This window comes from Copadichromis virginalis, linkage group LG3, assembly GCF_057382275.1.
Source record: "Copadichromis virginalis isolate Kocher_CV1m ecotype Utaka linkage group LG3, C_Virginalis_male_GT1.1, whole genome shotgun sequence".
NCBI classification, from domain to species: domain Eukaryota; kingdom Metazoa; phylum Chordata; class Actinopteri; order Cichliformes; family Cichlidae; genus Copadichromis; species Copadichromis virginalis.
In genome coordinates this window covers 30,481,273-30,505,997 of record NC_140620.1, presented here as the reverse complement: position 1 = coordinate 30,505,997, position 24,725 = coordinate 30,481,273, and the positions used below count along the sequence as shown (strand labels likewise).

General features: G+C 36.4%; 1 protein-coding gene across 2 annotated transcripts in view; it reads left to right on the top strand.

Moving 5' to 3' along the window:
• Positions 1-24,256, top strand: part of LOC146714043 (uncharacterized) — a 38,094-nt gene extending 13,838 nt beyond the window's left edge. Inside the window, exons 3-31 of one of the 2 annotated variants that reach the window (XM_085450630.1) lie at positions 2,848-2,909; positions 3,396-3,659; positions 3,780-3,967; positions 4,260-4,459; positions 4,703-4,837; positions 5,585-5,683; positions 5,784-5,845; positions 6,683-7,343; positions 8,767-8,916; positions 9,498-9,626; positions 10,262-10,300; positions 10,697-10,822; positions 10,907-11,033; positions 11,778-11,948; positions 12,026-12,060; positions 15,078-15,233; positions 15,330-15,464; positions 15,887-15,925; positions 16,023-16,163; positions 16,895-16,983; positions 17,097-17,120; positions 17,799-17,931; positions 18,087-20,222; positions 20,311-20,371; positions 21,022-21,135; positions 21,218-21,496; positions 21,821-21,937; positions 22,039-22,160; positions 22,244-24,256. In XM_085450630.1, coding sequence (XP_085306756.1) covers positions 2,848-2,909; positions 3,396-3,659; positions 3,780-3,967; positions 4,260-4,459; positions 4,703-4,837; positions 5,585-5,683; positions 5,784-5,845; positions 6,683-7,343; positions 8,767-8,916; positions 9,498-9,626; positions 10,262-10,300; positions 10,697-10,822; positions 10,907-11,033; positions 11,778-11,948; positions 12,026-12,060; positions 15,078-15,233; positions 15,330-15,464; positions 15,887-15,925; positions 16,023-16,163; positions 16,895-16,983; positions 17,097-17,120; positions 17,799-17,931; positions 18,087-20,222; positions 20,311-20,371; positions 21,022-21,135; positions 21,218-21,496; positions 21,821-21,937; positions 22,039-22,160; positions 22,244-22,318 — 6,069 coding nt within the window. In that variant the 3' untranslated portion in view covers positions 22,319-24,256. Of the gene's footprint in view, positions 1-2,847; positions 2,910-3,395; positions 3,660-3,779; positions 3,968-4,259; positions 4,460-4,702; positions 4,838-5,584; positions 5,684-5,783; positions 5,846-6,682; positions 7,344-8,766; positions 8,917-9,497; positions 9,627-10,261; positions 10,301-10,693; positions 10,823-10,906; positions 11,034-11,777; positions 11,949-12,025; positions 12,061-15,077; positions 15,234-15,329; positions 15,465-15,886; positions 15,926-16,022; positions 16,164-16,894; positions 16,984-17,096; positions 17,121-17,798; positions 17,932-18,086; positions 20,223-20,310; positions 20,372-21,021; positions 21,136-21,217; positions 21,497-21,820; positions 21,938-22,038; positions 22,161-22,243 lie in introns of both variants that reach the window. The other variant, XM_085450628.1, reaches the window with a different exon arrangement.
• The last annotated feature ends 469 nt before the right edge of the window (positions 24,257-24,725 follow it).

Below are 24,725 nucleotides of genomic sequence, written 5' to 3'. Positions count from 1 at the left end.
GTAGAGGAATTGTGTGGCTACTGGTAGAATGAGGAGAATAGTCTCAGTGACTGCTGATTGAGGTAGCAGATGAATTAATTGTACAGTGCTGTACTCCCCGCTCAATTTTTAGCCAAATGATGCAGAACTGCAAAGATAGTGTTTTCACAGTGCAAATGGATAATGAAATAACTCAAGAATTTCTCAAGGCAAAGAAAATAGGTATTGAAAAAAGAGAGAGACACACAAACAATTAGCCATTGAAGGTGCCTGCAGTAAAGGCAGAGCATCTCAAAGAAGGAAACAGTATTTGGGAGTTCGTATGGGTTCAGAACTTTAGGAAGTCATTATCTTTTAAGACTATGTGCATTTGTAAAGTTACTTTTGAGCTTCTGAAAAAGTTTGAGATAAATTAATTAAGTCTGAAAATGAATTGGAATTCAGCCACATCAAATCTAGTGGCATACTGAGGCAAAATGACAAAAATTTAGCAGTTGTCCAAAAACTTATGGACTGAACTGTAGTTACTTCTATGATTATCATCTATCATATTTTTCAAAATGTAATCAAAGTCTTTGTCTATACAAATGTGTGACATGCTTTTTGAGGTTTATTGCTTAGTGCTGTTTCCTTGACAACCTGGATATACGTCCAAGTTAGTGTTGCATAATGTCGCAGGGCATCATAGTGATGAACAAAATTTGACTGTCTAATGCTGCAGTCACACTAGGCAAAACAGTGTTAGGAGACTGCGGTACGACTCAAATTACTTGGGCCATGTACAATGAATTTACATTACCTTTGACATAGTTGCTTCGAAGATGGGGATTACTAAGCCAGTTGCTGTCTTCAAAACGTTGCTGTATCAATACTATAACAAAGTGGCAATAAGACAGAACTTTTCTGCTACCAGTTTGTGTGTGAATGGGGTCGAATTAGCAATTATATGCCATCTCATTGTAGTAATATGCCAATCAACTGAGATAAATGATAGAAAAATGCTTATCTGTTGCTGTCTATATAAACTGAAATGTACATAAACCTGAATTTACATTAAGAGTTCAGCCAGAACCTCATAATTCTGAAACAGAAGTTTCCTCCACTAACAGATTTAGTTGCTGCAGGGTGGCAATGTAACTCCAAGTAGAGCAGGGCGATATGACCAAAAATATTTATCACGATATACATTTGAAAATTTGCGATAACGATATAACTGACGATATAATTGACACTAGACAAAATACTTTACAACCCCACAACTTTATTAGTGCAAAAAAAGAGAAAACATCAATGTATTTTCACTTACACAAGCAGCTTTTTTAAGTGCATTAAAGTTATATTAAAAAAAATTACAGTGCAAATGCAAATTCCTTGCTGACAGTTTAACCAAAAGGCATTTCCAGTGGAAATTGGCCGACATATCCTCAGCATAACCATGTATAATATCCACAAAACTTAAAAAGTTATACACACACAATACTGTAATATTATGTTGAAGCACAGTACGTATCACTCCGCGAGGCTCCTGCCTACGATAGCCGTAATGCTCCGACAATCCATCAAGCGGTGCGGCTTCGTAGCTTAGCAAAGTCATACTGAAACATCTGACAGATTTTCGAGCACCGTGTACATAAAATTGTTTCGAGGTCTGTAAACACAACCAGAATTCATACATAAGGCACACGGGATTATAAGGGGCACTGTCGATTTTCAGAAAAATCAAAGGATTGATTTTAAGTGTGCTGTATTTCCCAATAAACACGGTAATAACGACGGCCCGCTAGCATGCTCTACCAAAAATAGTGGTTTGTTGTTTATCTAATGGTTGAAAGCCAAACCAGTTCCACACCACTGAAGTTGCAGCATTTTTACAAACCTATTCTGGTTCATCTGTTTCATTCAACGATCCGCTTTCGCCCTCATTTTCCGTCGCCGGCACGCTTTCGCTCTTTTCATTCTGCATCGCCGCCATGTGCGTATGTAAACAAAGGCATTGCACATGCGCGTTTTACCCATATTCTATCGCATAGGTGTCAAACTCTGGCCCGCAGCCTAATTACATTTGGCCCACGAAGCCATACCAAATTACTATTAGAGCTGGCCTACTGGTATTATACAGCTAATATATATATTGTTTAGTATTAAGCTTTGCTTGTTCCATATTCAGTTTTTCAGCAAAACGTGTTTGAGTCCATAAGAAAAGATTCATTCTTATATCTAGAGGAATAAATATATTTCAATAAATATTAACATTAGCCCGCGACTTTGTTCCAGTGTTGAATTTTGGCCCACACTGTATTTGAGTTTGACACCCCTTTTCTATCGCGATATTTCATCTTCTTATCGTTGCCCAACATTACACCGGTATTACCGTGAACAGTGTGATATAGCCCAGCCCTAACTCCAAGTCATATAGGCAACAGCTTTTATGTAGGACTATAACTAGAACAGTTTCCCAACCTTATTGCAAAGAAATGAGTCACAGGCAATTTGTGATCATGGGTCAGTCAATCCATAATAGACTGTAGTTGTTTGTAAACTGGTTACCTTCCATTGGGCAACCTGTGTAATTACATTGTGACTAAAGATGGCCACACAGAGGTTTAGGATATTGCACACTCAACCTATGGGGGAAACCAACTACTTGGACCAAAAAAACAAAATTAAAATCGGTGCAATCACTGGATGGCCAGCAGTGGGGTTTTTTTTCTCCCCTGCTATTTTTACTACTGCATTTTAGTATGACTGAGCCGTAAGGGACTTGAGGCCACAGTTGTGTTTATTTGTGTTTTAAGATGGTAACTGAACTGAAGGCTGGCGGCATTAAAACTGATAACACTACATTTCTTCTTGTTTTCTGTGTCTTAGGATTGGATCTTACACCAGAATACCAGCATTCATACTGAAAACTGCAAACTCCTCCAGATACAGTCAGTCTGTCTTCCTTTTAACTACAAATTTCAAAGATCTTTGTCCTTTTTTTTTGATTGATTAGTGAGAATCACAGTTTTTCCAGACCTTGTGGGGTAGACTCGACAGAAACCTCCTGATGTAATTTTATTTTACTACTTCTAGGGTGTGCTATATGTTCCATACCTTAGGTCCTCTAAAGCAGTTTATTTGACAGAATATGAGCCACCCAAAAACATTGTTGATAATCTTTAAGGGTTAATCAGTTCTTTCAGAAACCATTCTTTAGGATACCTCCTGTAGTTGCTTTTGGTTTTTAATCGTTGCTGTTTGAAATAGCTTTTCTAAATTTTATTTTCATCCCACTGGTACCCAGAGTGGGATGGTAGTGTTGTACCATTGTCAAGGTAACAATATTTGTCATCAGGCAAAAACCAATCACAGAAGCTTTGCAGCATTTCCTTTTTATTTGTTTACCCGTTCATTTCTTTATTAATATCCTTTAGTGATGTAGGCACAGAAAACAATCCCATGCCCTCCACATCTGCTGAAACTTCCCAGCATTGTCATCAGAAAACCAGACATGAGAGTTCTCGCTCTCGCTCACACAGCCCACGCCAAAGGCATGGCTCAAATGGAAGAAGGGCTAGCCCTAGTAGCTATTCTTCTCATTCACGTAGCCCTCACAAACACCACCACAGCTCTGAGGGTAGAAGAGAGAAAATCAAGAGTGGATCACGATCCCCACACAGCTCCAGACATACTCACAGGTACTCACTAGTTGGAGACAAACATTAATATCAGCATTTTTACATGTCAGAAATATTGCTAATATCGCTTTCAGCCGTTTTGTCATTTTTAGAAATTTTGAATTTGATTTGTCCTTCCAGCTCACCACGTTATAAAAACCCCAACTCCTACCGTCATCAGTCAGACCTGAGGAGCCATGAGCAATGGTCTGACCCGAGAAGAAGAGATGAGAAACTTAGCAGAGGCCTTAAAAGACAGCCATCAATGGAGAGGTCATCCCCTCAACCAAAGAAATTGAAAAGTACAATGAAGCTACAGGACACTCCAGGTCTGATAAATTGCAAACATTTTGTATTTTATAAGTTAACCAAGTGCACAAGTTGGTTATTCTGTGGTTAATTTACACTTGCTAAACACAAATATATTACTAGTTTATACTGTAAAAGATAGAGGAAACCAGCCTCAACCAGATATTTTTTTTTTGTGTTTTCTTTAAAATTGACTTAATAACAATAAATAACTTGTGTTGTTTTCAATAAAGTGCTTTTGTAGCTCTGTATTTAATCATATTGGTAGTGTACAGTGAAAGGCTGTTTTTTCTGCCATCGTTGTCCCTGCAGATGTTCAGTCTTTGCCCGAACAGCCTGACTTGGAGATGGTGGTGAAAAATTTGGCTCCTGTCTTACTGGATGAGCCATTATCAACTGCTGCCCCTTCATTGTCATCCTGCCGTCCAGCAAGAAGGGAATTGACTTCCAAGACCCCCGAAGCTAAACCTATCTTCCAGAAGAGATGGGCAATTTTCTCTGCAAAACCTAAGGTTGGTGTGTTTGTTTGGTTACAGGCAGTTAACATATGGTAATTTTGTTTATGTGAGTCACTGCTCAATGCCTTGATCAGTAACAATGTGTCAGGAGTTGCTGCTGATTTTGTAAAGGCTGGACACCGATGTGTTCATCTACAACAAATAATATATTTAAAAAACAGCTGGATTCATCCTGTCATGATCACATCTATATTTGGTGTAACTTTGTCTTTTTTCTGTTTTGTTTTGTTTTCATAGTGTGATAAACCTTTACCTCCAACCATGGTGAGGCTGGAAGGGGTTTATGATTCAATTTCATACAATGATGTGGTTGCTGCTGTGGGGTTTTTTGGAAAAACCAAGTCAGTTCTATTGTTGAGGGCCAAACTGCAGGTATGCACAGTTAGAGTAAAAAGAGTGTGTATGTCTTTTTGCTGTAAAAGTGTACCATTTCATCTTTCCACATTAGCAATAACAAAGTATGTGATAGGTATCAAAGTTTAATTACGTGGGAAGTGGCGGAGCATGGAAAGAGGAAGAAACCCACTAAATGATAAATTTGCTTTTATACTGATATTGGAGATGATGGAGTGCCCTTCTACTTTGCTTTTGTTTTGCTACTTGGCATAAAATCTTTATCCTAAACATCTTTGCACTGACGTCATTAACAAGGAACTGCTGTTTGGTCTAGAGTGTCGTGCTGAGCAGTCAGTATTCTTAATGAAGCTGGTTAATGACTTGCATGTATAAATCCCAATCAGAATTTAAGAGCCATCTTGAAGTTGTTGAACCTGTTTCAGAATGTGTCAAACAAAACGTTATTGATATTCAACGTAAAGTTACTTCTACAGGTAATCAATAAAGGGTTAAATTTTCTGTGTTGGAATATCGTTTCCTGCTCTGGATCAACATGTGCAAGTTACTGTTGCAGGGCTAAAACAGCAGTTCAGTAACTCACTGGATGTGGCTTTTAAAGGCTTGAGACTTAAGAAAGAAAGTGAATAAACGTAACAATGCCTAATTCTAACTAAAGAAAGCAGATTTCCAAAGACCTTTTAAATTTAGGAATTTGTTAGTGAATACGTTGTGAGCTGATGTTCATAATTGTAGTAAGCAATCATCTTGGATGTTTATATATAGGCAGTCGCGTGTTTTGAGAAGGAGGAAGATGCTGAAAAATTGAGAAAAATGAAGAAACTCAGTGTGAAAGGAGTGCAAGTCGCTGTTGTGAAAGGAAAGGTATTTAACCTCTTCTATCTTTATTTGTCTTTAATTTGAGAGTATGCACAATCAGTAATCAGAGTAATCCAAAATAAATCTTCTTTTTTTTTTTTAAAAGGATGCTGTTTCTAAGAGACCTCTTCTAACTTGTACAACAGAGCAAAAGAAGCGCCCTCAGCAGTAAGACATGCCTCACATGTACTCCCCCCCCCAATAATTATAAATATTCATCTATACCAGTGGCATTTTGTGTCCTCTGTGAGAGGGGAAAAAATTAATTTGTTTGATTCAATATAATTAGAATTTGCTGTAGTTGCTGTACCTCCTTTTTAACTTGTACCTTATTACAATCAATATTTAGTCCAAAAGTGCTTAAAGTTTATTTTAATCACAGGAAGGAATCAGTATTGTTAACTTAGATCACAGTTTGTTTAGCATAAACTCTGCAGGTATAAGAAGGTGCCATCAAAAAGTTATCAGTCTTTAAAAATTACAAATCATACCTCAGCCCTAACAGCACCAGATGGCTGCCCTTCACTGAGCCTGGATCTGTTGAAGGTTTCTTCTTGTTAAAAGGAAGTTCTTCCGTCCCACTGTTGTGTTTTTTTCATTGGGGGGCCATCCAATAGTTGGGGATTTCTTTACTGTTAACTCTGACTTTTAGATGTGGCTCCTTGCAACTTCATACACTTCCCCAAAGTTAAATTTAGGTTTTAATTGTTACTTTTTAAAACACCGGAGTAGTGAAGCAGACACAAAAGCAAGTGGACTGAATGGGACTTCCACTTAGTAATCTGAAATCAGCAGTCCATACACACCTAACAAACAAATTTAAATCAGGTATACTTTATTTTATTTGCTGATTCCCAGAAATGTTTGATCGCAAATCACATGTTTGGATATAAAGCCTTACAAAGGAAGGACTGTCTGACAGAGTTGACCATATCATTCAAAACATTTCCTTGTATTTCTCTATTTTTGTCTCATTTTTTTTCCATTTACATGTTTCCTTCACAGTGAATCTTCCAAGTTTGGTATTATTGCACCTCAAACCACTGAATCCACTTCCACAGGAAGGATTACCTCTCTGTTGGTCTCATTTTCTTCAAAAAAAATGAAAACAGCAAAAAACAGTAATGTGCCTGCAATAAGACGAGTGGAGTTGGTTGAGGCAAAAGAAGCAGCTTCAAAACTTCCATTCAGAAGTTCAGTTCTGCCTCACAATGGTGGCTCTGAAAAAACAGTTGAGTCCAGTGAATGTGAAACCAGTGCTATTGAATCTGTGGTTGCACCTACTGAGTCAGGCCAGGTGGAAACATTTACAAACACGAACGTTACTGAACCAAACAAAGTCACAGAAACCATCTCTCAGCTAAGCTGGTGCTCAGTGGTGGCTTCTGAAGCAGAAACGGGCTCGATTACAGCAGCCCAAGAATCTGCAGTGGTATCTGACGACAAAGACAAGGTTGGTGCAACAACAAGTTTAACATCCAATGAGATGATGCAGCAGGAGGATTTCACCAAAGCCAATGTTGAGGCAACAGACACAGAACCACTGAAGTCTGGAAATACAGGAGACTCCACTGTTACCTCCCTGACTGTTGGGGAGAAGCTGGATGAAATGTACACAAAGTTCACTTCAGCTTGTTCAGGTTTTAGGAAAGCACTAAGACCAAATGTAAGTTTTCTCTAAAGCACTTACATTCATCACTAAGTTTCAAACATGTGCTCCCATTTTACAAATATGTTAGGAGTTGTATCTCGTTCTTTAATACATTGGTTCAATCACATTCACTCTCGTCATTCTTAGATGACACTCAAAGAAAATACCCTAAATAGTGTGAAGTGTAGTAATATACAGGTTATCAACAGGTTTTTAAAGACCTTACAACTTATTATGGGCCATTATTATGGGACTTATCATGGTATTATGGGCTTCTGAAAGAAGAGTTATCAGGTTTCTCAAATGAGATCATTTGGACAGCCTAAGAGTTGTCCGCTATATTGGATATGATATAACCACTGAGCACAGATAGTATAAATAAATAAATAAAACATGCTCACAAGGGAAATTTATTCCACTACTACTTTGTGAGTGGTCCCTGGTGAAATCAGCTGCAATGAGTGTGCTGACTCAAAACCTCTTTACAATTTCCCTATAGGTAGCAGATTGGTGCAGTTTGAATGACAGATAGCAGCTTGTTTGCAAACATTTGCTAACTACTAACAGAGTAGTAATAAAACCTAAGAAATTGGAAAGCAAACAATCACCCAATTCGGCGTTTTCTATCCAAAATCTGGCAATCTGCTAATATCAAAAGCTGAAGTCTAGAGTCTAATGTATTACCCCTACATTGTCATACATCAATAAGGCTGACGCCACTGGATGTTTCAGCACCATCAATCCTTAAGCACTGTAATTAATGCCAGTTGCACTATAGATAACGTTAATACTGAGCTTTTTTTTTTAGTCAATTTATCCACCTGTGTTCCAATTAAATGAAAACAGGTGTCATTTAATTCGTATTATGCTTAAATATTTTATAGTCCTCTTAACAATCGCATTATGAAAGGTTCATTGTCTTCTAGAGGGATAGATTTAGATTCACAGACTGACATAGACAGTCTTGTCCAGTACAATCTACCTTATGTACCAATGTAGCTTACATTACGCAGGTAAATTCCAAGTTGGTCCCAGGAGTAACACTCCTTTGACCTTTGAGACACTATTATATCTTTGCAGATGGTTTTTGTAGCACTGGTTACCTCTGTCGTGAAACCTAAAAGCGTTTCCATCCTCTACTCATTACTGCAAACACATTACTCTCATTACACCTACCCCAACTTTATGGTCTATATAATTACGTCACAATATCCCTTCATTACTTACTCAATACGGAGATGGAAAACAACATAAGAACATAACACAGTAAACAATGAAGAGTGTACAAGTAATGTAAAGCTTTTACAAATGGGAGTGATTATTTTTTTTAAACAGACCTGGATTTATGTATTTTTGTACTAATGTAAAAAAAAATTAATATGCCAACTTTTTTAAATCTAAAAATCTAAAATCACCCAAACCATCACTTTTTTTCCAGTTTACAAATAAAGTGTTGTTAATCACCTACCTGCCAAAATATGATGAATATGCTGACTGCTACACAGAAGAGGAGGTTGCCAATCTACTCATCCCATTCGGATTTCAATATTTGGACGAAAACATCTACGTTAGTCCTCAGATGCGCATGGTAGGCACCAGGTTTATTAATGCTCTGCATATACAGACATTCGACAAGTTTTCACAGGAATCCTTTCATATATGAAGTAAACCCTATGATTTAGCAGAAATAACCTGAAGTAGTTACTTTCTCTATGACTATCAGTCTCTCACATTGTTTTGGAAGAATTTTGGCACACTCTTATTTACAACCTTAATACTGTTCATAGAAATTTCATTTATGCACAGCTCTCTTAGAGTCCCTCCACAGCATTTCGATCCGATTAAGGTCTGGGCATTGGCGCTGTCATTGCAATACCGTCTTTTCTTTTCTTTACTTCTACCTGTAAAATCTTTATAAACTTTTACTTTATAGAAATGCTTCCAATTAGTGATATGATTTAATCGAACACTTTTGTTTAGCAGCACCTGAGTGCTACTTGTACTCTTAATTCCTATAAAAGCACCAAGGGTTTACTTAGTTTTTCATAGGACTTGGGAAACTTTCTTTTTTACTTTCACTTCTTTTGGCTGTATCTCTCCTTGTTCCTTTATCAGAGCTTGTAGCTGATTAGAATACTAATTAATGTGTTTTCTAAATTTTCTTTTTAGGCCTTTGTGCTCATGCCTACTGTGCAAGACATGCAAAACATCATCAGAGCCACAAAGAAGATCCGCTTTGTTCTCAATAAGTCTGCACTTCATTTGAAGCCCTTGAGCTACGCCCTTCCAATGAATCCAGTAAGCAGAAGTGTAAAATACTGCTGATTATTATTGCAACATTTAAAAAATGTAATTTTAAAACAAAGCATTTATATAAATTATCCGTGACCTTCATCCCATGGTTTGGTTCTATGGTTCTTATTTAAAGGAAGTTAGACTGAAAGTAATTTTATATCTGTTTTTCAAAGCATTGAGCAGAATCAAATTTCATTAACAAATGTATGGTGTCTATCAGTAGAACTAGGTGTGACCTTTTCAGTCTGGGTTCATGTAGTGCCTGAGCAAAGTTGAGAGTCCGAAAATCTGGTTTAAAAAAAGATATAAATGTAAAAACAGGAGAAGACACCTAATCAACCTAAGAATAAGATTTTTGTCATGCTTTGATAACGTAGGATAATAGCTCAGCCATCTCATTTATAAAAAAAAAACAAAACATTGTTTAGGCCATATAGATTTCAATTAATATATTACAATCAGAAAGTAGTATAGAAAGTAATGTCAGTAATATGTTTTATTTCACAATTTAAAATTGTGAAATAAAACAAAATAAATTAAAAAAATTGTATTTTCAATGCACTGAATCTGAAGTTTGTTCGTTTTTTTACATTAGCTGGATATTTACCATTGCCACCATCTACCTTTGTTTCTTTCAGTTTGGATTTTATAAATCTATCATGAAAAAATTGCCTTATGTAAGTAATATAGTATTAAATTACTCTTTTTTTTAAATGTGAATTTAAATTACTGCTGGTGGTTTACAATTTATCACATTAAATCTATAAAACCATGGATAAAAGTTTTAGAAGTGGCAGAAATTTTGTTTTTCATACAATTTGTTTAATTTTCAAATAAATAAATAAATACATGTTTACATGCATTTGCATGCATTTGATTTATTTGTCATTAAAAGTTTTTGAAATGTATGAAATACTTTTGATCTTTCTATCACGATATCATGGGAACGTAAAAATATTTTATTTGTGCTAAAACCTTTGGAAACCATCAGCAGTCGTGTTTAGTTGGAGAGAAGTAGTACTGATGTATGTGTGTCTCTGGTTAGTTTGAAAATGTACCTTTTCTCGAAGCAGGAGATGACTGATGATGGATCAGCAATAATCTACATCAAGAACATCTCACAAAGGGAAGCCAAGGATCTCAGAAAAGCTTTGAAAAAGATTGATTCTGTGAAAAACTATCTGCCTTTGCTCAACAAGGTATACACACACACACTTACCTAGACATTCATGTTTAGGCGAATTCTGTGCATCTTATCTCCAATATTTTTATGTGTTATCCAGGTGTTTGTCGAATTTAATTCAATTTATGATGCTGATCGACTCGGAGTTTGGTACAGCCTCCTCAGACGGGGCTTTTGCCACACGGTGTACAGGTTGAAAATACCACGAATTGAAAGCACATCACAACGTAAGTATTTGTTTTTTATGACAATAAGAAAAATACACATAAGTTGCACTTTGCAAAAGTTGTAACAAATTTAGGTAGCACAGTACAATAAACATAGGTAACATGTGGTTAAATAAAGTTTAGCAAAAATTTAGCTTACTGTTAAAAATAATGTTTTACAAATTTTTATCAGTTATTTTGTGTTTGTGATTCATTTGGGCAAGTATTTTCATTCGTAATGCTCATAATTATTAATTTGTTATATTTTAACCCAAGCCTAATTGAAAGTAAAAAGCAATGATAAATGTGCACACATTGATAAGTTCAAAAGAGAATTAGGGCTGCTGAAAAAAACAACAATTGGGTTAATCAAGACTTCTTTTCAAATTCAGAAATATAACTTTAACTTCAGAACTCTGAGATATTTAATATATAATATACTTAAAGGCATTTTATCTTTTCTTTTCTTTTTTTTTCTTTTTCTTTTTTTTTTTGTGCGGTCACCTAAATTGACTCTGGATCTCCCTCTAGATGCAACAGAGGGAGTTTGGTCTTTGGTATCTTGCCAGTTGAATTTGAAGTTACATATAATGAGCATTAAGGGAAAAGAAACCATTTGATTAGCAGCAACAAACTAAAGCCATAAAGTGATGGTAATAATCGCAGCATAATTGTCACAAAGGAAACTAAAACACAGCTATTGTGAACCAATGTTTTTGCAATTCTTCAGATAATTTTACAGTCACTTTATTTTTGCTTGTGCAGCACCCAGACTGGCATCCAAAGCATTGCCAGACACCAAGAATGTTACTGAAGGGGCAGTTGTCCCAACAGCAAATTTTGGTGTTCCACAGGGCAGCACTTCACCATTTTGGGTCACGATGACCACTTATCCCTTTGTGTTCCCTACCGTCTCCCCTTGGTTCATCATCCCAGGTGAGAGAAACGGTTGAAACACATAATTTATATCCAGTGTGTAAGTGACTGTGACTATATTCATTTTTCATTACTAGATTTTTTGACTGTCAATGGACTAAATGACATTGAGGTAAGCTTGTCTTCTCATATCATCAATTTTGATTTAATTTTATATTAAATGTGCACATTTTAACAAGTCTCAAACTCTTGTTTTTCTTTTTGATTTTTTTTTTAAATGGATTAACACAACATAAAAAATTTGATCTTTCCTGACTTCCTGATGTTAATGAAGCTTGTCCTGTCTAAGGCCTCAGTCACACAGGCTTTAAGACTGATAGGGAACCCTTGGTATCCATCGGTCCCTAGGAAATATGTGTATTGCCTCACTGGTTGGTCAATGTTCCTGGAGGTTGCAGACAGTTGCTAAGTAGAATCAGTCACAGGAAAGTATACAGTGTGTTATGGATTCAAATATTGAGGAGGGATACAAAACAACACTGGTCCAGGAGGGTTAGGTCAAACGATGATTTTAATGAACACACACGTGGGGAGATGAACACTTACACAATCAGCGTCGATCTCCTCCTAACAATACACAAGCAGTTGTTTTATAGCATCAGGGTATTATTACTAGGGATGGGTTTTTATAATCGATTTATCGATTAAAATCGATTCTGGCTTGGATAACGTAAAATCGATTCATTAAAATCCTGAATCGATTTTTTAATATAAATTTATTTTGCCCGAAATGCCAGAATCTGGTGAAATCTCACAAAATTTCAACAACCACCAAACAGCTAAGACAATAAATGAGAGCAGGTACACGGCTTCTGCACATAGACTTAAACACACAGCACAACCCGCGGTTCAGAATCAGTTAGATGTCGCCTTTCTCACGGTCGGGGCTGAAAGCCGACAGCTCGCTGATTCTGATCTGTCGGCGGGTCGGCGCTTTGTGTTCACGCCCTTTATGCGCCGATTCTAAAGCTGTTAGTTTGATGTCTCTCCAAACAATATTGACTGAACCAGCAGCAAAAGAAGATCCAAACTACGCTTCACATAAACATCGTCATGTATTCACTCTTACTTTTACTGTTTTGCTTTGATCACGATGCACAGCTCTCTCTCCCTCTCTCTCTGTACTTCAAGAACAGTTTCCCGTCTAAAAATCTATTTTCTGCATTATTTGCTTGCTTGTTACGCACAAGTCTACCGTTGTTTACAGCGCTGTCGGCCGACGTTTTTTTTATATATATATACTTCCGAAAAGAAAACCTAATTTCTGCCGTACAATACTGAACAAATTTAAACTTTTTTAAATTATGCAAAACGCTTAGCCGTGTCTAATAAAACCGCTGTAACTTCAGAGGTAATGTTCATGTGTTGATTAATGGTTTTCTTTCGTTTTTGATGTACTGCAGAAAATTTTTATAAAATCCCAGGCCAGGAAAATCACCTTCATGTTTTTCTGTGTTTTATCCTCAGGTACTTTGACACAAAGGCATCTGCTGTGATGCTCACACCTTTGATAAAGTCTTGCGTGTGTCAGCTTCCTTTTTCTTGATACAAAAATATGTAAATGTACTGATCTGAATTATAATATTTCTGACTGTCAAAATTTCCCAGATTCAAATTGAATTGAATTGAATCAATCGAATTAAATCGAATCGTGGATCGAATCGATTCGGGACCTTGTGAATCGGAATTGAATCGATTCTAGAAATCAGTGACGATACCCAGCCCTAATTATTACGCCCCCTCTTGCGTTAAGCAGATACAACACATGCATAAGTTAAAACCACAAACGTTCTGTCAATGACTTTTGACACAGTTTGAAAAGAACATTGTCTCCGTCTCCACGCCACGTCCTGCAACAAAGTGTTACTTATGCAGGCACAAAATGCGGTTACAAGCGAAATATATCTGAACTCTTACCTAAATATGATTCTACCTACTGTGTGTGTGTGTGTGTGTGTGTGTGTGTGTGTGTGTGTGTGTGTGTCGACCTCAATTGCACTCTGTCTCACCTCTCACCTCACCAACTAAAGCTCACAACCTTTTACCAGACAGAAGCCACTCTCATATGTATAACAATCTAACTGAATCTATATACGGAATATATTGAATAAATGCTTTAATCAAATGCTACTACTCAAAGCTTAATTAAAAAAAGATATAAATGAATAAAAGATAATAATGAATAACTTGAGTCATGTATGTTTTGTAAGCTTGTAGGCAATCCTTCCATAGCTCTAACTCACTTTGCACAAATAGTTATAACTGCACCTGGAATAAAGGTTAATATGTTGCCTGTATGTTTAAACATCTGAAGGCCCTCTTAAAGCTATCTGTTATATTGTTAAGGCAATGCTAATGCTGTAGATTATATTGTAGCGGTAAAATAATTTGTTCAATTTCACAAGTGCCACATAAAAAATACTTCCTTGTGATTTCTTTTGTTGGTAATGAATTGCCACAGTTGCCTGTAGTATATGTGGAGTATATACAAACACTTGACCCTTACTAGTAGTCATAATGAAACTATGAAACATGTTGGTTGCAGTTGCAAGGCAGGACTTTTACTTTGAAAGGAATGGTCTCTGTTTAAAGTTTACATGATACTTTTTAAAGCGTCATTACCACTTGGTTAGTCAAAGGCGAGTGTTTGCAGAAAAGTTGCCATCATTAGTATAAACTACAAACAATCTCAAAAAAATCTTTTTCACGTTTAAAGCAATAACAGACTTTTTAGACACAGTACTATTTTGTGACAAGGTGGCAACAGCCAACACCTTTCAATGCTCATATGGATAATACACTTTTTTTCCCCTGGAGACCAGGGCTTATATTAGTTAATGCTGGCTATGGCTCTCATATTACAGAACCTGCACGCTATCTCACATGGCAAATTACTGTCTTGAATTGTTAAAGTTGACCCAAACTTGGAGCGAGTAACTTTTAATATTCCAAACTAACCATTGGCAACCACTGTGCATAGGAAGTTAGCAAAATTATATCTGATGTGCAAACACACACTTGGTGGAAATGTAACCCGTTCATCAAAGGCAGTATATTGTACAGGTGTTACAGTTCTTATTTTCCTTTAACCCTCAAGATTCTTTTGATTTTGAATCTTGTGTCTTGTAGAAAGCTCAGCCTCAAGGTTCCAGGTTCTCCACAATCATGTTGACTGGTTTGCCAGAAGAAAACTACAAGTACGAGGACGTCACCATGCTGGTGCAGCATTATTTCCTGGATACTGTACTGTTCTACAACTTGATAGTAATACCTCTGCAGAGGAGGGTAAGGAGTAGCAGCTGCAGACTGATACAAACAGATATTTCATATTTATAGAACTTTGTCATGGTCTTTAATCTTTCCTTCTTGAATTGCCTCCAGGCTTTTGTGTTTTTCAGTGACTGGAATGCGTGCTGTGATTTTGTCCAAGATCACATTAAAAATCCAATTTCTGTTGGAGGCCGGGTGCTCGACATCCATTTTGTGTTACAGGACATGCATCCTGGGACCAGTCAGGTATGGAAACTGGAGAAAGCTTAACTGATCAACACGATACCATCTTGCTTTTCCCAAGCAAACCCACATTTTGGAATTTTGGATACTATAATTGATCCTACTGAAATGATACTTTGTCACATTTTAATACCAAGATATTTATTTTTTTGTTTTATTTTTTTATTAAAGTTTTTGTTTTTGTTTTTTTGTCAGAGACTGAACTTTAATAATCCGTCGATAAGTGTCAGTAATTGTCAATAAATGCATAATGCACGAATCGGCATTAAATAAGGTTTAATTATGAAACAAAATCTTACATTTATTCTTCACCCTTTAGAAATTACTCTGATCACAAGTTTGGTTGTATATTTATGAATTTAAAAACAATACGCGATAACATTTTTCTTTAAAATTTTAACATTTGTCATTTAATTTTTTCTCAGGAGACAATGTACAGAACCATGATGCAATGGAGCAATGCTGTAAGTCTCTCGTCACCTGAATAAATCTGTTTTGATGTAAAGCTGCAGTTTTTTGTTTTTCCCACATCCTTCACAACAACTCTTGGTTGTTTTTCAGCACGTTCCAGATTCAGACTCTCTGGAGGAGCGACTGCTGTGTGTGGAGACCACTGAAATGCTGATGTCCCTTGTCACAATGGTCATGGATGTGGTGGCATCCTTTGCTTCTTTTGTCAGATTCCTGCCGCTTGCCAACAGGGTACGATAGTTCAAACAGTAGCATTTATTTTACATTTTAGTGTAGAGCACAGCGATTGACAGTGTCTGCAGATCTTTTTCTGCTGTGTTTTGTTCAAACCAGCTGTAAAATATTCAGAAAGTCCTAAATGTAATTTTCAAAAAGGTAAATCAGTAAAGCTGGTGAAACCTGTGATGCGAACTACATTATAAGGGTGCATAAATGTGACCTAGAACCTCATCATATTTTAATTAATTGTTACACATTTTTGATAGGCAAAAGTATGTAAGCTTAAGGATTATTAGCATCTTATTGAGACCAATTTGAATCCATTTGGTTTGGAAAAATTTGTGCAAAGGGTTTTGTGGTACTGAACACCTCTGCAAATGCACCTTTAGGAAATTGTCAGTTTTTTCTGCATAAGAGACCAGCAGTTCTTCTCAACGTAATAATGCTGTGACAGCATGCACAAAATGAAAGATTGTTGAAAGTTCTGATTTTTAATGCTGCAAGAGGAAGAACAATGTGTCAACAAAAAACATGATGAGCAAAATAATTTTGCTGCTCTTAAATTTCATTCATCCATTTTAATTCTTAAAGAATTAAAAAATACGGGACTGTCTGCCAAATGTTATGTTCCTACCTACTTTAGCAAACCTGTGTTTGTAATACCTTCCTATTTGGCTAGAGACATATATTTTATTCTTGTTTTAATTTTTCCTCCTTTGGTTCTTTCTCTTCTTCTACCTCAGATATACATTGAAATGGCTGAATCCAGTGGTGTAACAAAAGTGTTGGAGAATATCTTCTCAAGAGACTACATAGCTATGAACAAGATTTGGTATGTTTGTTATGGCAAGATAAATACAAATACGGTATTTCAAAGAGTCTATAAGATTGGGCTTGTCTTTACTTATTCTTGAGTTAACCCATTCCTTTTTTTCTCCTATACAGGAGCAAAGTTGGACGCATTGAATCGTGAGTATTGTTTCCTGTAATTACTCTTTAAGTCTTTTTGTTTAGGGAGCCGAAACATCTCAGCAGTAGTAATAAATTGTATTCAGTATGATTACTGGTTCATCTCAAAAAAACAACTCAAATTTAGTTAGAGGCACGTGAGGATGAATCATCAAGTATTCAGTGAACATTTGAGCCACTGTGGGTGGATAACTAAATACCATTAGTTATTTGTTGGTTGGACAAATGTTTTTAAAAACTACACTGCATTACAACACAACATTACACCAGAAAAGTCTAGTAAAATTTGTTTTTCATATAATTTGGCACAGTTGGAAGTAGGTTAAATGATTTCTTGATGCCTGCTCAATCATCCAGGTATGTCAATCTTCAAAAGTTGATTCTGTTCATCTGAGTGGTATAAAAGTGTTATAAGATTGGGTGACGAAACCTTTACTACCTCTGAAAACGCTATGTCCAGATCAACAGAATCAACTTTTGGAGAGGTTAACTGATTCATTTAATCAGTAATGAAAAGAGAAAAAAAAGTCGCACCTCTTATTTGTTCAGGAATACTAGCTGAGAACTTGGATGTTGCATTTCTTGCTTCACTAATTCATCTTATAGTCAGTCATTCTTTGAGAACTAAACAGCTTTTACTATAATTTTCTTTTTTTTTAAATTTCATTTTAATTTCAGTTTGAAGAGCCTCAAAGAGTGTCTACAAGACTTCAGTGAGAACACACCCAACCCTGACCTGGACACTCACTTTGTTGAATTTCACAATTTCACAAGAACTATTCAAGGAAGCAGTACACAGAGCGAGGATAAAGTTAGTGCAAACATTTGCAAAGTTTCTTATTTTTAAAACTGCATTTCAATATAAGATGTAGGATGTTGAAGTTACACAAAGTATTTCAGCAGTGATTATTAAGCCAACCATTTTAGTGCTTCAGAGTTTGTTCTTTGCTCTCTTTTCATTGACAGGATGATTTTGTAGATGAAATTGTATCTTCAGAGCAACATGATGAAAATTTCAACATGGAGGACTTTGTTGTTATTGATGAAATTGGTGAAGACATAGCAGAAGAAGATGTCAACCGCAAACGTTCTTCTTTAGCTAAAAAGATCTCCAGAGAGGAACGAGAAGGGCGAAGCTCAGATGCGTCATCTACCTTAAAACAGACCTTAACAAGGTCCTCAAAAGACTCTAAGAGCTCTGCCTCTTCATTTTCCTCTTTATCTGAGCCGACTGAAACCACTGAGAAAAGCACCTTTTCTTCTAGGGTCAGAAAGACCCATTCTTCACTGTCGATTCCACTTCCTGCCTCCCCTGATCGGAAAACATATCCTAAGTTCAAATCTCCAGAAGAAACGCTAAATTCCTCATCCTTAAATTATAAAACCTGTACATCAAAGATGGCATCAACAGTAGCTGTTGAAGCAACAGTAGAGACTGATCTAACCGATTTTAAGGATGACACAAAAGAGTTGAAGAAAAACAAAAGAGAAGACAGGAAAAAGGATAATGTCAAACATCAAGAGGATGAGGGGGATGATGAAAATTACCAAATCCTTGATTCACTCAATGAGAAAAGTGATAAGCAGATAATTGAAGACAGGAACAAAGATAACGACACGGAAACTGACTCAGTTGGACTTGTGGAAGTACATGGACTGCTTGAGAGAAACTATGAGGTCTGCACAGAGGGCTCCAGTAAAATGGAAACAGATGCTTCTCTCCATATGTTAGAAATTGTTACAGAAGAACAAAAAACTACAGTTGAAGGGGACAGTCATCTGGTCAAAGATGAAGGTTCCACAGTAAATAAGCTGTCTGAGGAAATGACAGGAGATGACAATTCTGATAAAGATTCAGCTGATAAAAATGAAGTGTTGGATTCAAGTGGGAACCAAACTCCAAGGACCAGTGGAGATGGAAGCGGGGAAAAAGAGGAATTGATTTTAGAAGAATCTTTTAAAGTTTCCAAAGATCCTGAGCAAATAACTTTAGAAAAGCAGGACAACAGAGGCTCCTCAGTGGATGACACTAAACAAGAAGGCTTTGAGCTTTTGGATTCAATTGAGGCTCAGATTGAAATACAAGAAGACAACCAGAAACTGGAAACTCTCAGAGACCAAGTATCTAAATCAAAAACAGAAGCCATAGAAGAACAGGATGATTCATTCCAGGTAATTGATTCTGTGGAAGATGAGCCAGTGACCACAGACACAGAGTTAGAAGCTGACAAGAATGTAAAACGAACAAAGAAAAATGATGAAGCTAAAAGAGTTTATAGATCCCCAAGGAGGAGTGGACCAGAAAACAGAACATCTAAGGGTGAAGAGAAGGGCAAATCATCAAAGAAACAGACCCAGACTGAGAGAAATGACAGCACCGTCAAGAAGGTCAATAAAGCAGCTGAGGAGATGGTCTATGAGATAGTAGATTCTGTTGAAGATAAATCGATTCAGGATGACTCTTCTATAGAAAGTTCTGGTAGAAGAAGGTCTGTCAGAAGAAACAATGATAAAAAGACATTAACAGAGCCTTTTAACAAACGTGATGGAAAAGAGGATGCTAAGTATGAGATTTTATACTCCACTGAGAACAAGGCTTCTAGTGGCCCACTAACCATCATGACAAGAACAACCAAAGAAGTCTTGAAAAAAGACAAGATACAAACAAGAAGCAGACCTACACCTGCCAGAGATTCACTGGCGCCAAACAAGGAGGAAACTCCAAAGACAAAAGAGAAAGGACCTGTAAAAGAGAGCACGCCAACAAGAAGAAGTCACTTCATAAGAGACCTACATGAGGAGGACGATATTTATAAAATATTGGACTCGGATGATTCTGTTATGCTCACAGAAAAAGCAAAAAGGGGAAGACTAAAGAAAGTAACTATAAAAGGAAATCCACTGAAAGATGATCCGTCTGATAAAGTAGCTGTTGAAGAGGACACATATCAAATTCTTGACTCTGTTGAGGATGAGATAGCCGATGATCAGCTTACCAGAGACCAGAGTACAGAAGAGTCAACTATAGATGATGAAAAAGACACTCTGCCGTCTGTGTCAGACTGCCAAGATAATCAATCAGTGGAGTCCTCAAACCCAGAGGTAAAGTTGCTCTTTAAACATGTGCTCTTTTTTATTTGTAGTGATAATTTAAACTTTAATGCAAAATATTTTGCATGTCTTGTTGTAGGCTTTTGTGACTATAGATGAAGCAGGTGATGACGGGGAGGAGAAAGCAACTAAATATGAAGGTGAGAAAAGTTCAAGATCTGCTTACTGCAAACAGGATGATGGCACAGGTCTGCTATATTCTGTATTTAAATCCAGACTGCTTTTGCAGGGAAATTTCAAAAACTTCCAGATAGATACTTTGAATAACTGTTAATTATCTAAACACTGGGTTATTGTTGACATATTTATTAATGGAAAGTCATAGGCAATTAGCCCAAAAGGAAGACTAGATCTTCTTGAAGATATTACTTTACTTTTGCATTTTAAGTCAGTTTAAAGAATTTACCAGATATGGAATAAATAAAGTATTGCTTATTCTTATTATTTTTCTTATTGCCATCTGCAATGTGAAACTAATGGAAGTAAATGAAGAAAAATGAGATTATAATAAAAGTAACTTGCAATTGAAATTCAGAGAACGTTTTGGGAGCTACGAAACATTTCTGTTTTTAGAGTTAATGTAAGTCAGAAACTTTCTTTCACTATACATAACAGTTTCAGCATAAAGTTAAACATTATTTTCACTGAAAATTAACAATAATTTGTTTACAGAAATAAAATAGTAGTCCCAGAGTAGTACTCTGTGGCACACCTATAGGACAGTGTTTTCTGTTATGAAAATAAAAGGTTTCAAGTTTAATTTGAGTCTTTATTTGATTTCATGCATTAGAGGAGAATGGCAGCTTTGTAACGGTTGATAAACTGTGGGAGATTGCTGAAAAAGAAAAAGTGGTAACAACCAGGACAAGCGGTCAAGCCAAGAAGAGAACAAGACAGACACATGGTAACACACAAACAACTACATCTGTTACATAGTCATGTCAGACCAACATGAAACTAAAGGAATTTATTGTTTTCTCCTGTAGTGAGAAAATCTACTAGATTGAAGCAAGAAAGCACAAAAGATGAGAGAACAGAATCACTGCCTCCCTCTTCACTTGATTCCTTATCACTTTTATCATCCCCGGACCAAGTGGTGTCTGGATTGTCAAGTGAAGGCCAAACAGAGATTTGGAAATTGGAGGAAGCAGATAGACAATCCAGTATGGAAACCACATCTGCTGGGAAGCAGTCCAGCTCTGACTATGCTGATAGCCAGAGACTAGGAGAGGAGAAGCAAGGACAGAGAAGGACCGCCCGTAAAGGTTCAAGGAACTGTTTTCGCTCACAATTCACACCGAGCTGATTTTAAATGCATCGTTCTAAAAATCAATTTTGAAGTCGATAAAATTATAAAGTTGCAGCTTTCTTGGTTGCCAGTATTTTTTTCTGTCATTATCAGAAGATTTGGAACAACTGAAATTTGTCATTTTTGTTTGGAAAAAAAAGTTAATACTTCAGTGTTACAGTACAAAGCAATTTTTTTTAATTAATACCTTTGAATTCGTTTCTGCAATAGCTGCAAAATAATTTGTTGACAGGTTTAAAGGATTTGTTGACAGTTTTTTTTTTTTTTTTTTCTTCTTCAGCTTTTGGGAAACAAAGAAGTGATCTTGTCGAACCTGAAGCAAAGCGATCTCGCTCTCAGTCTCCTTGTGTCACTGATAACTTGGACCTGCCGCCTTTTAACCCCAGCATCCCACTTGGTGAGAAACAAACACAAATAATAAATAAAATCTGTTTAGTTCCAGAGATTTACTCAGTTATTTTTTTGTAACGTTCTGTTCCTTTTTCTGTTCCTTATCAGGTCAAGAGCATGTTGTCCCTAAAACGGGGTATTTATGTAGCCTGTGCTCAGTTTTCTATGTAGCTGAGAGCACTGCCAAAGACCTACACTGTAGAAGCCAGAGACATTACAATAACCTGCAGGTATGCAAAAACACATACACAAAACTGAATGGATAAAAAGATGTTTTGCTTCCCTTTTATAACCTTTTTTTTTTTCTTTTCAGAAACATCACCAGACAGTTGGACAAACAGCTTCAAGAACATCAACAAGAAAGTCTCAAGACTCCTCTTCGGTCTAATTGTTAATGAGTAGTTGTTTAGCCCATGCTTAAATATGGCCGCTATCTCCTTTGACAGCTAGATTTTTGTTTACTTTGAGAAATAAAGGGCAAAATGATAAGAAGCCAAAGCTGTCAAGTAGGTAAATTGCGGAGTGACATCTTTGATTTGTTGGCACGGCGCTGCAGTTCTGACTGTTTACTTCAGATGTTCTTCTTTAGGCGCCTCAGTGTATAACAGTGTCGACAGTTTGACCATGAAGGATTTAGAGTTTACAATCAGTGAATGCCAAAAAAAATATTTCTGTTCCTAGTCTCGGGAAAACCTGGAAATAACACAGGCCTTAAACTTCTTTAAGCCATTTTGAATTTAACAGTAGATAATTGTGTCTATGGTAAATAACCTTGCCTATGTTTAAAACCATATTGTCATAAAAATATGGTTGCATGTGTGTGTGTTTATGGCCAGGAACCATGTATTCTAAATGAAAATAGGCCTACTTAAGAAAATAATAAGAGATATTTTTTTCCACTCTGGCTCAGCAAAATCTGATTATTATGCTGCACATGCTGATGAGAGACCAATGGACGAATGAGTGTTCAAAAGTTATTTTGGATTTATTTACAATGCTATACGTACAGTGTAAATATGAGCGCATTTAATAAAGATGTTTTCAGATGTGAGGAGGCCTCAGGGTTGACCGAGGACACGCTAGAGAGATTACATGCCTAGGGTGGCTGGTTCTGTTTCTATGCCAGTTATTTATATTTGGTCAAAAATAATTCTGATTGCTTTCATTGTATGACTATACCAGTAATAATAATTAGTATTAATTACAGACACTGTTATCTTTTAAATAATCATTTGGATTACAGTTTGAGCAAAGGCTCAAGCATATGTTATGAAATATGAAAATTATTTATGTTTGTAACATTAATAGCAATAGTAATCTGCCGTAAAAGGTTGATGGGCTATTGCCGACATGGACACACAACTTTGTGAATGTGATGACTTGAGAACGTGGTGACGTGAGGTCAATATTTTTTTCCTTCAGATGACATTAATGATATGTCATAATGTGATTTAAGAAAAAATACATCTTGCCAGTATTGTAATTTTTGCTGTTAATATTGCTTCTTACAGTAAATTAATCTTGGGGTCCATGTTTGTTAACTTTGTAATGTCTCTTAACTTGTTCAAAAGTGTTTGCGAAAAAGAAAAATTATTTGGGTTACACAATAATTAACATATAACAATAAGAAACAATAATTAACATGTCACTCATGTCAGTGCAGTGTTCTCCGCTTACGTTAGGCATGCAAGATTTAGTTCAAGGTCAACACCCCACACGTGTGAGTGTGAGGGAGTGAGCATGTGGGAAGAGAGAGTGTGTCTGTGTGTGGGAGGATGTTCTGTCAGAGTTCACTGTTAGATGATTTCTGAGCAGACTGGCTGGGTAATCTCAAGTTTTCCACTTTTCGAGTATAATTCTGTCATATTTGTGCTGGAAGAGGGAGCCATGTTGGAGATACTTTACAGCTTTTAATATCATTAAGCCACCAGGCTGCGGTCTCCCACTGAGGAAGTGGTGAGCAAACAAATGCATTTCAATTCCACGTGAGGATTCACATTTTGTGTTATGATACGGGTTGCGATGTGAGCCACGCCTTCATCCATCTGCCTTGTAGACTGCAACTTTTTAGACTGATTGTAGTGTAGTGTGTAGAAAAAAAGTATAGCATTTATTTGCATAAATGGGCTAAATACCTAATGGAAAACTTACAGAAATTATTATTTCTATTGGAGTAACAGAAATAATAAATAAATATTTATGTTAAGTGTGTCTTTAGAAAAAGTTGGAATGTAATTTTTTTTTTTGTTATGACATTTACTCAGGTGTTTCAAATGTAACAGAATGAAAATGCACTTGCACAATAAAATGTTATTTTTTTTCCATGTATCCATCGGGTTATTGCAGCACAGAGTAAGCTCTTCAGAATGACCTCATATGACAAAAGTAACTTCACCTTATTTGCTCATGCTTGACTCAATAAGTGACAGATTTGTGACTATCAAGAGGATAAAAAAAGGTAGCATGATTATGGTCAGTGGAAAATGTGCAGGTGTAGTTATTTATTGGCGTATTTATTTTATTTAATTATTTACTTAAGTATTTTGAGACTAAAAGAAAAATATTCCAAATGCCAGGAAAGAAAACAGCTTGTTAATCTGACTTTCTTTGACTGTTTAGGGCCTAATTCTCGTGTGTGTGTGTGTGTGTGTGTGTGTGTGTGTGTGTGTGTGAGAGAGAGAGAGAGACCTGGACAGTAACTGCCACATTCTTGGATTCATGTGTGTATGTTAGTTAATCACTAAATGGAAATGCTCATGCTCCTTATCTGCAAACAAGGAACTACGTTTACTTCG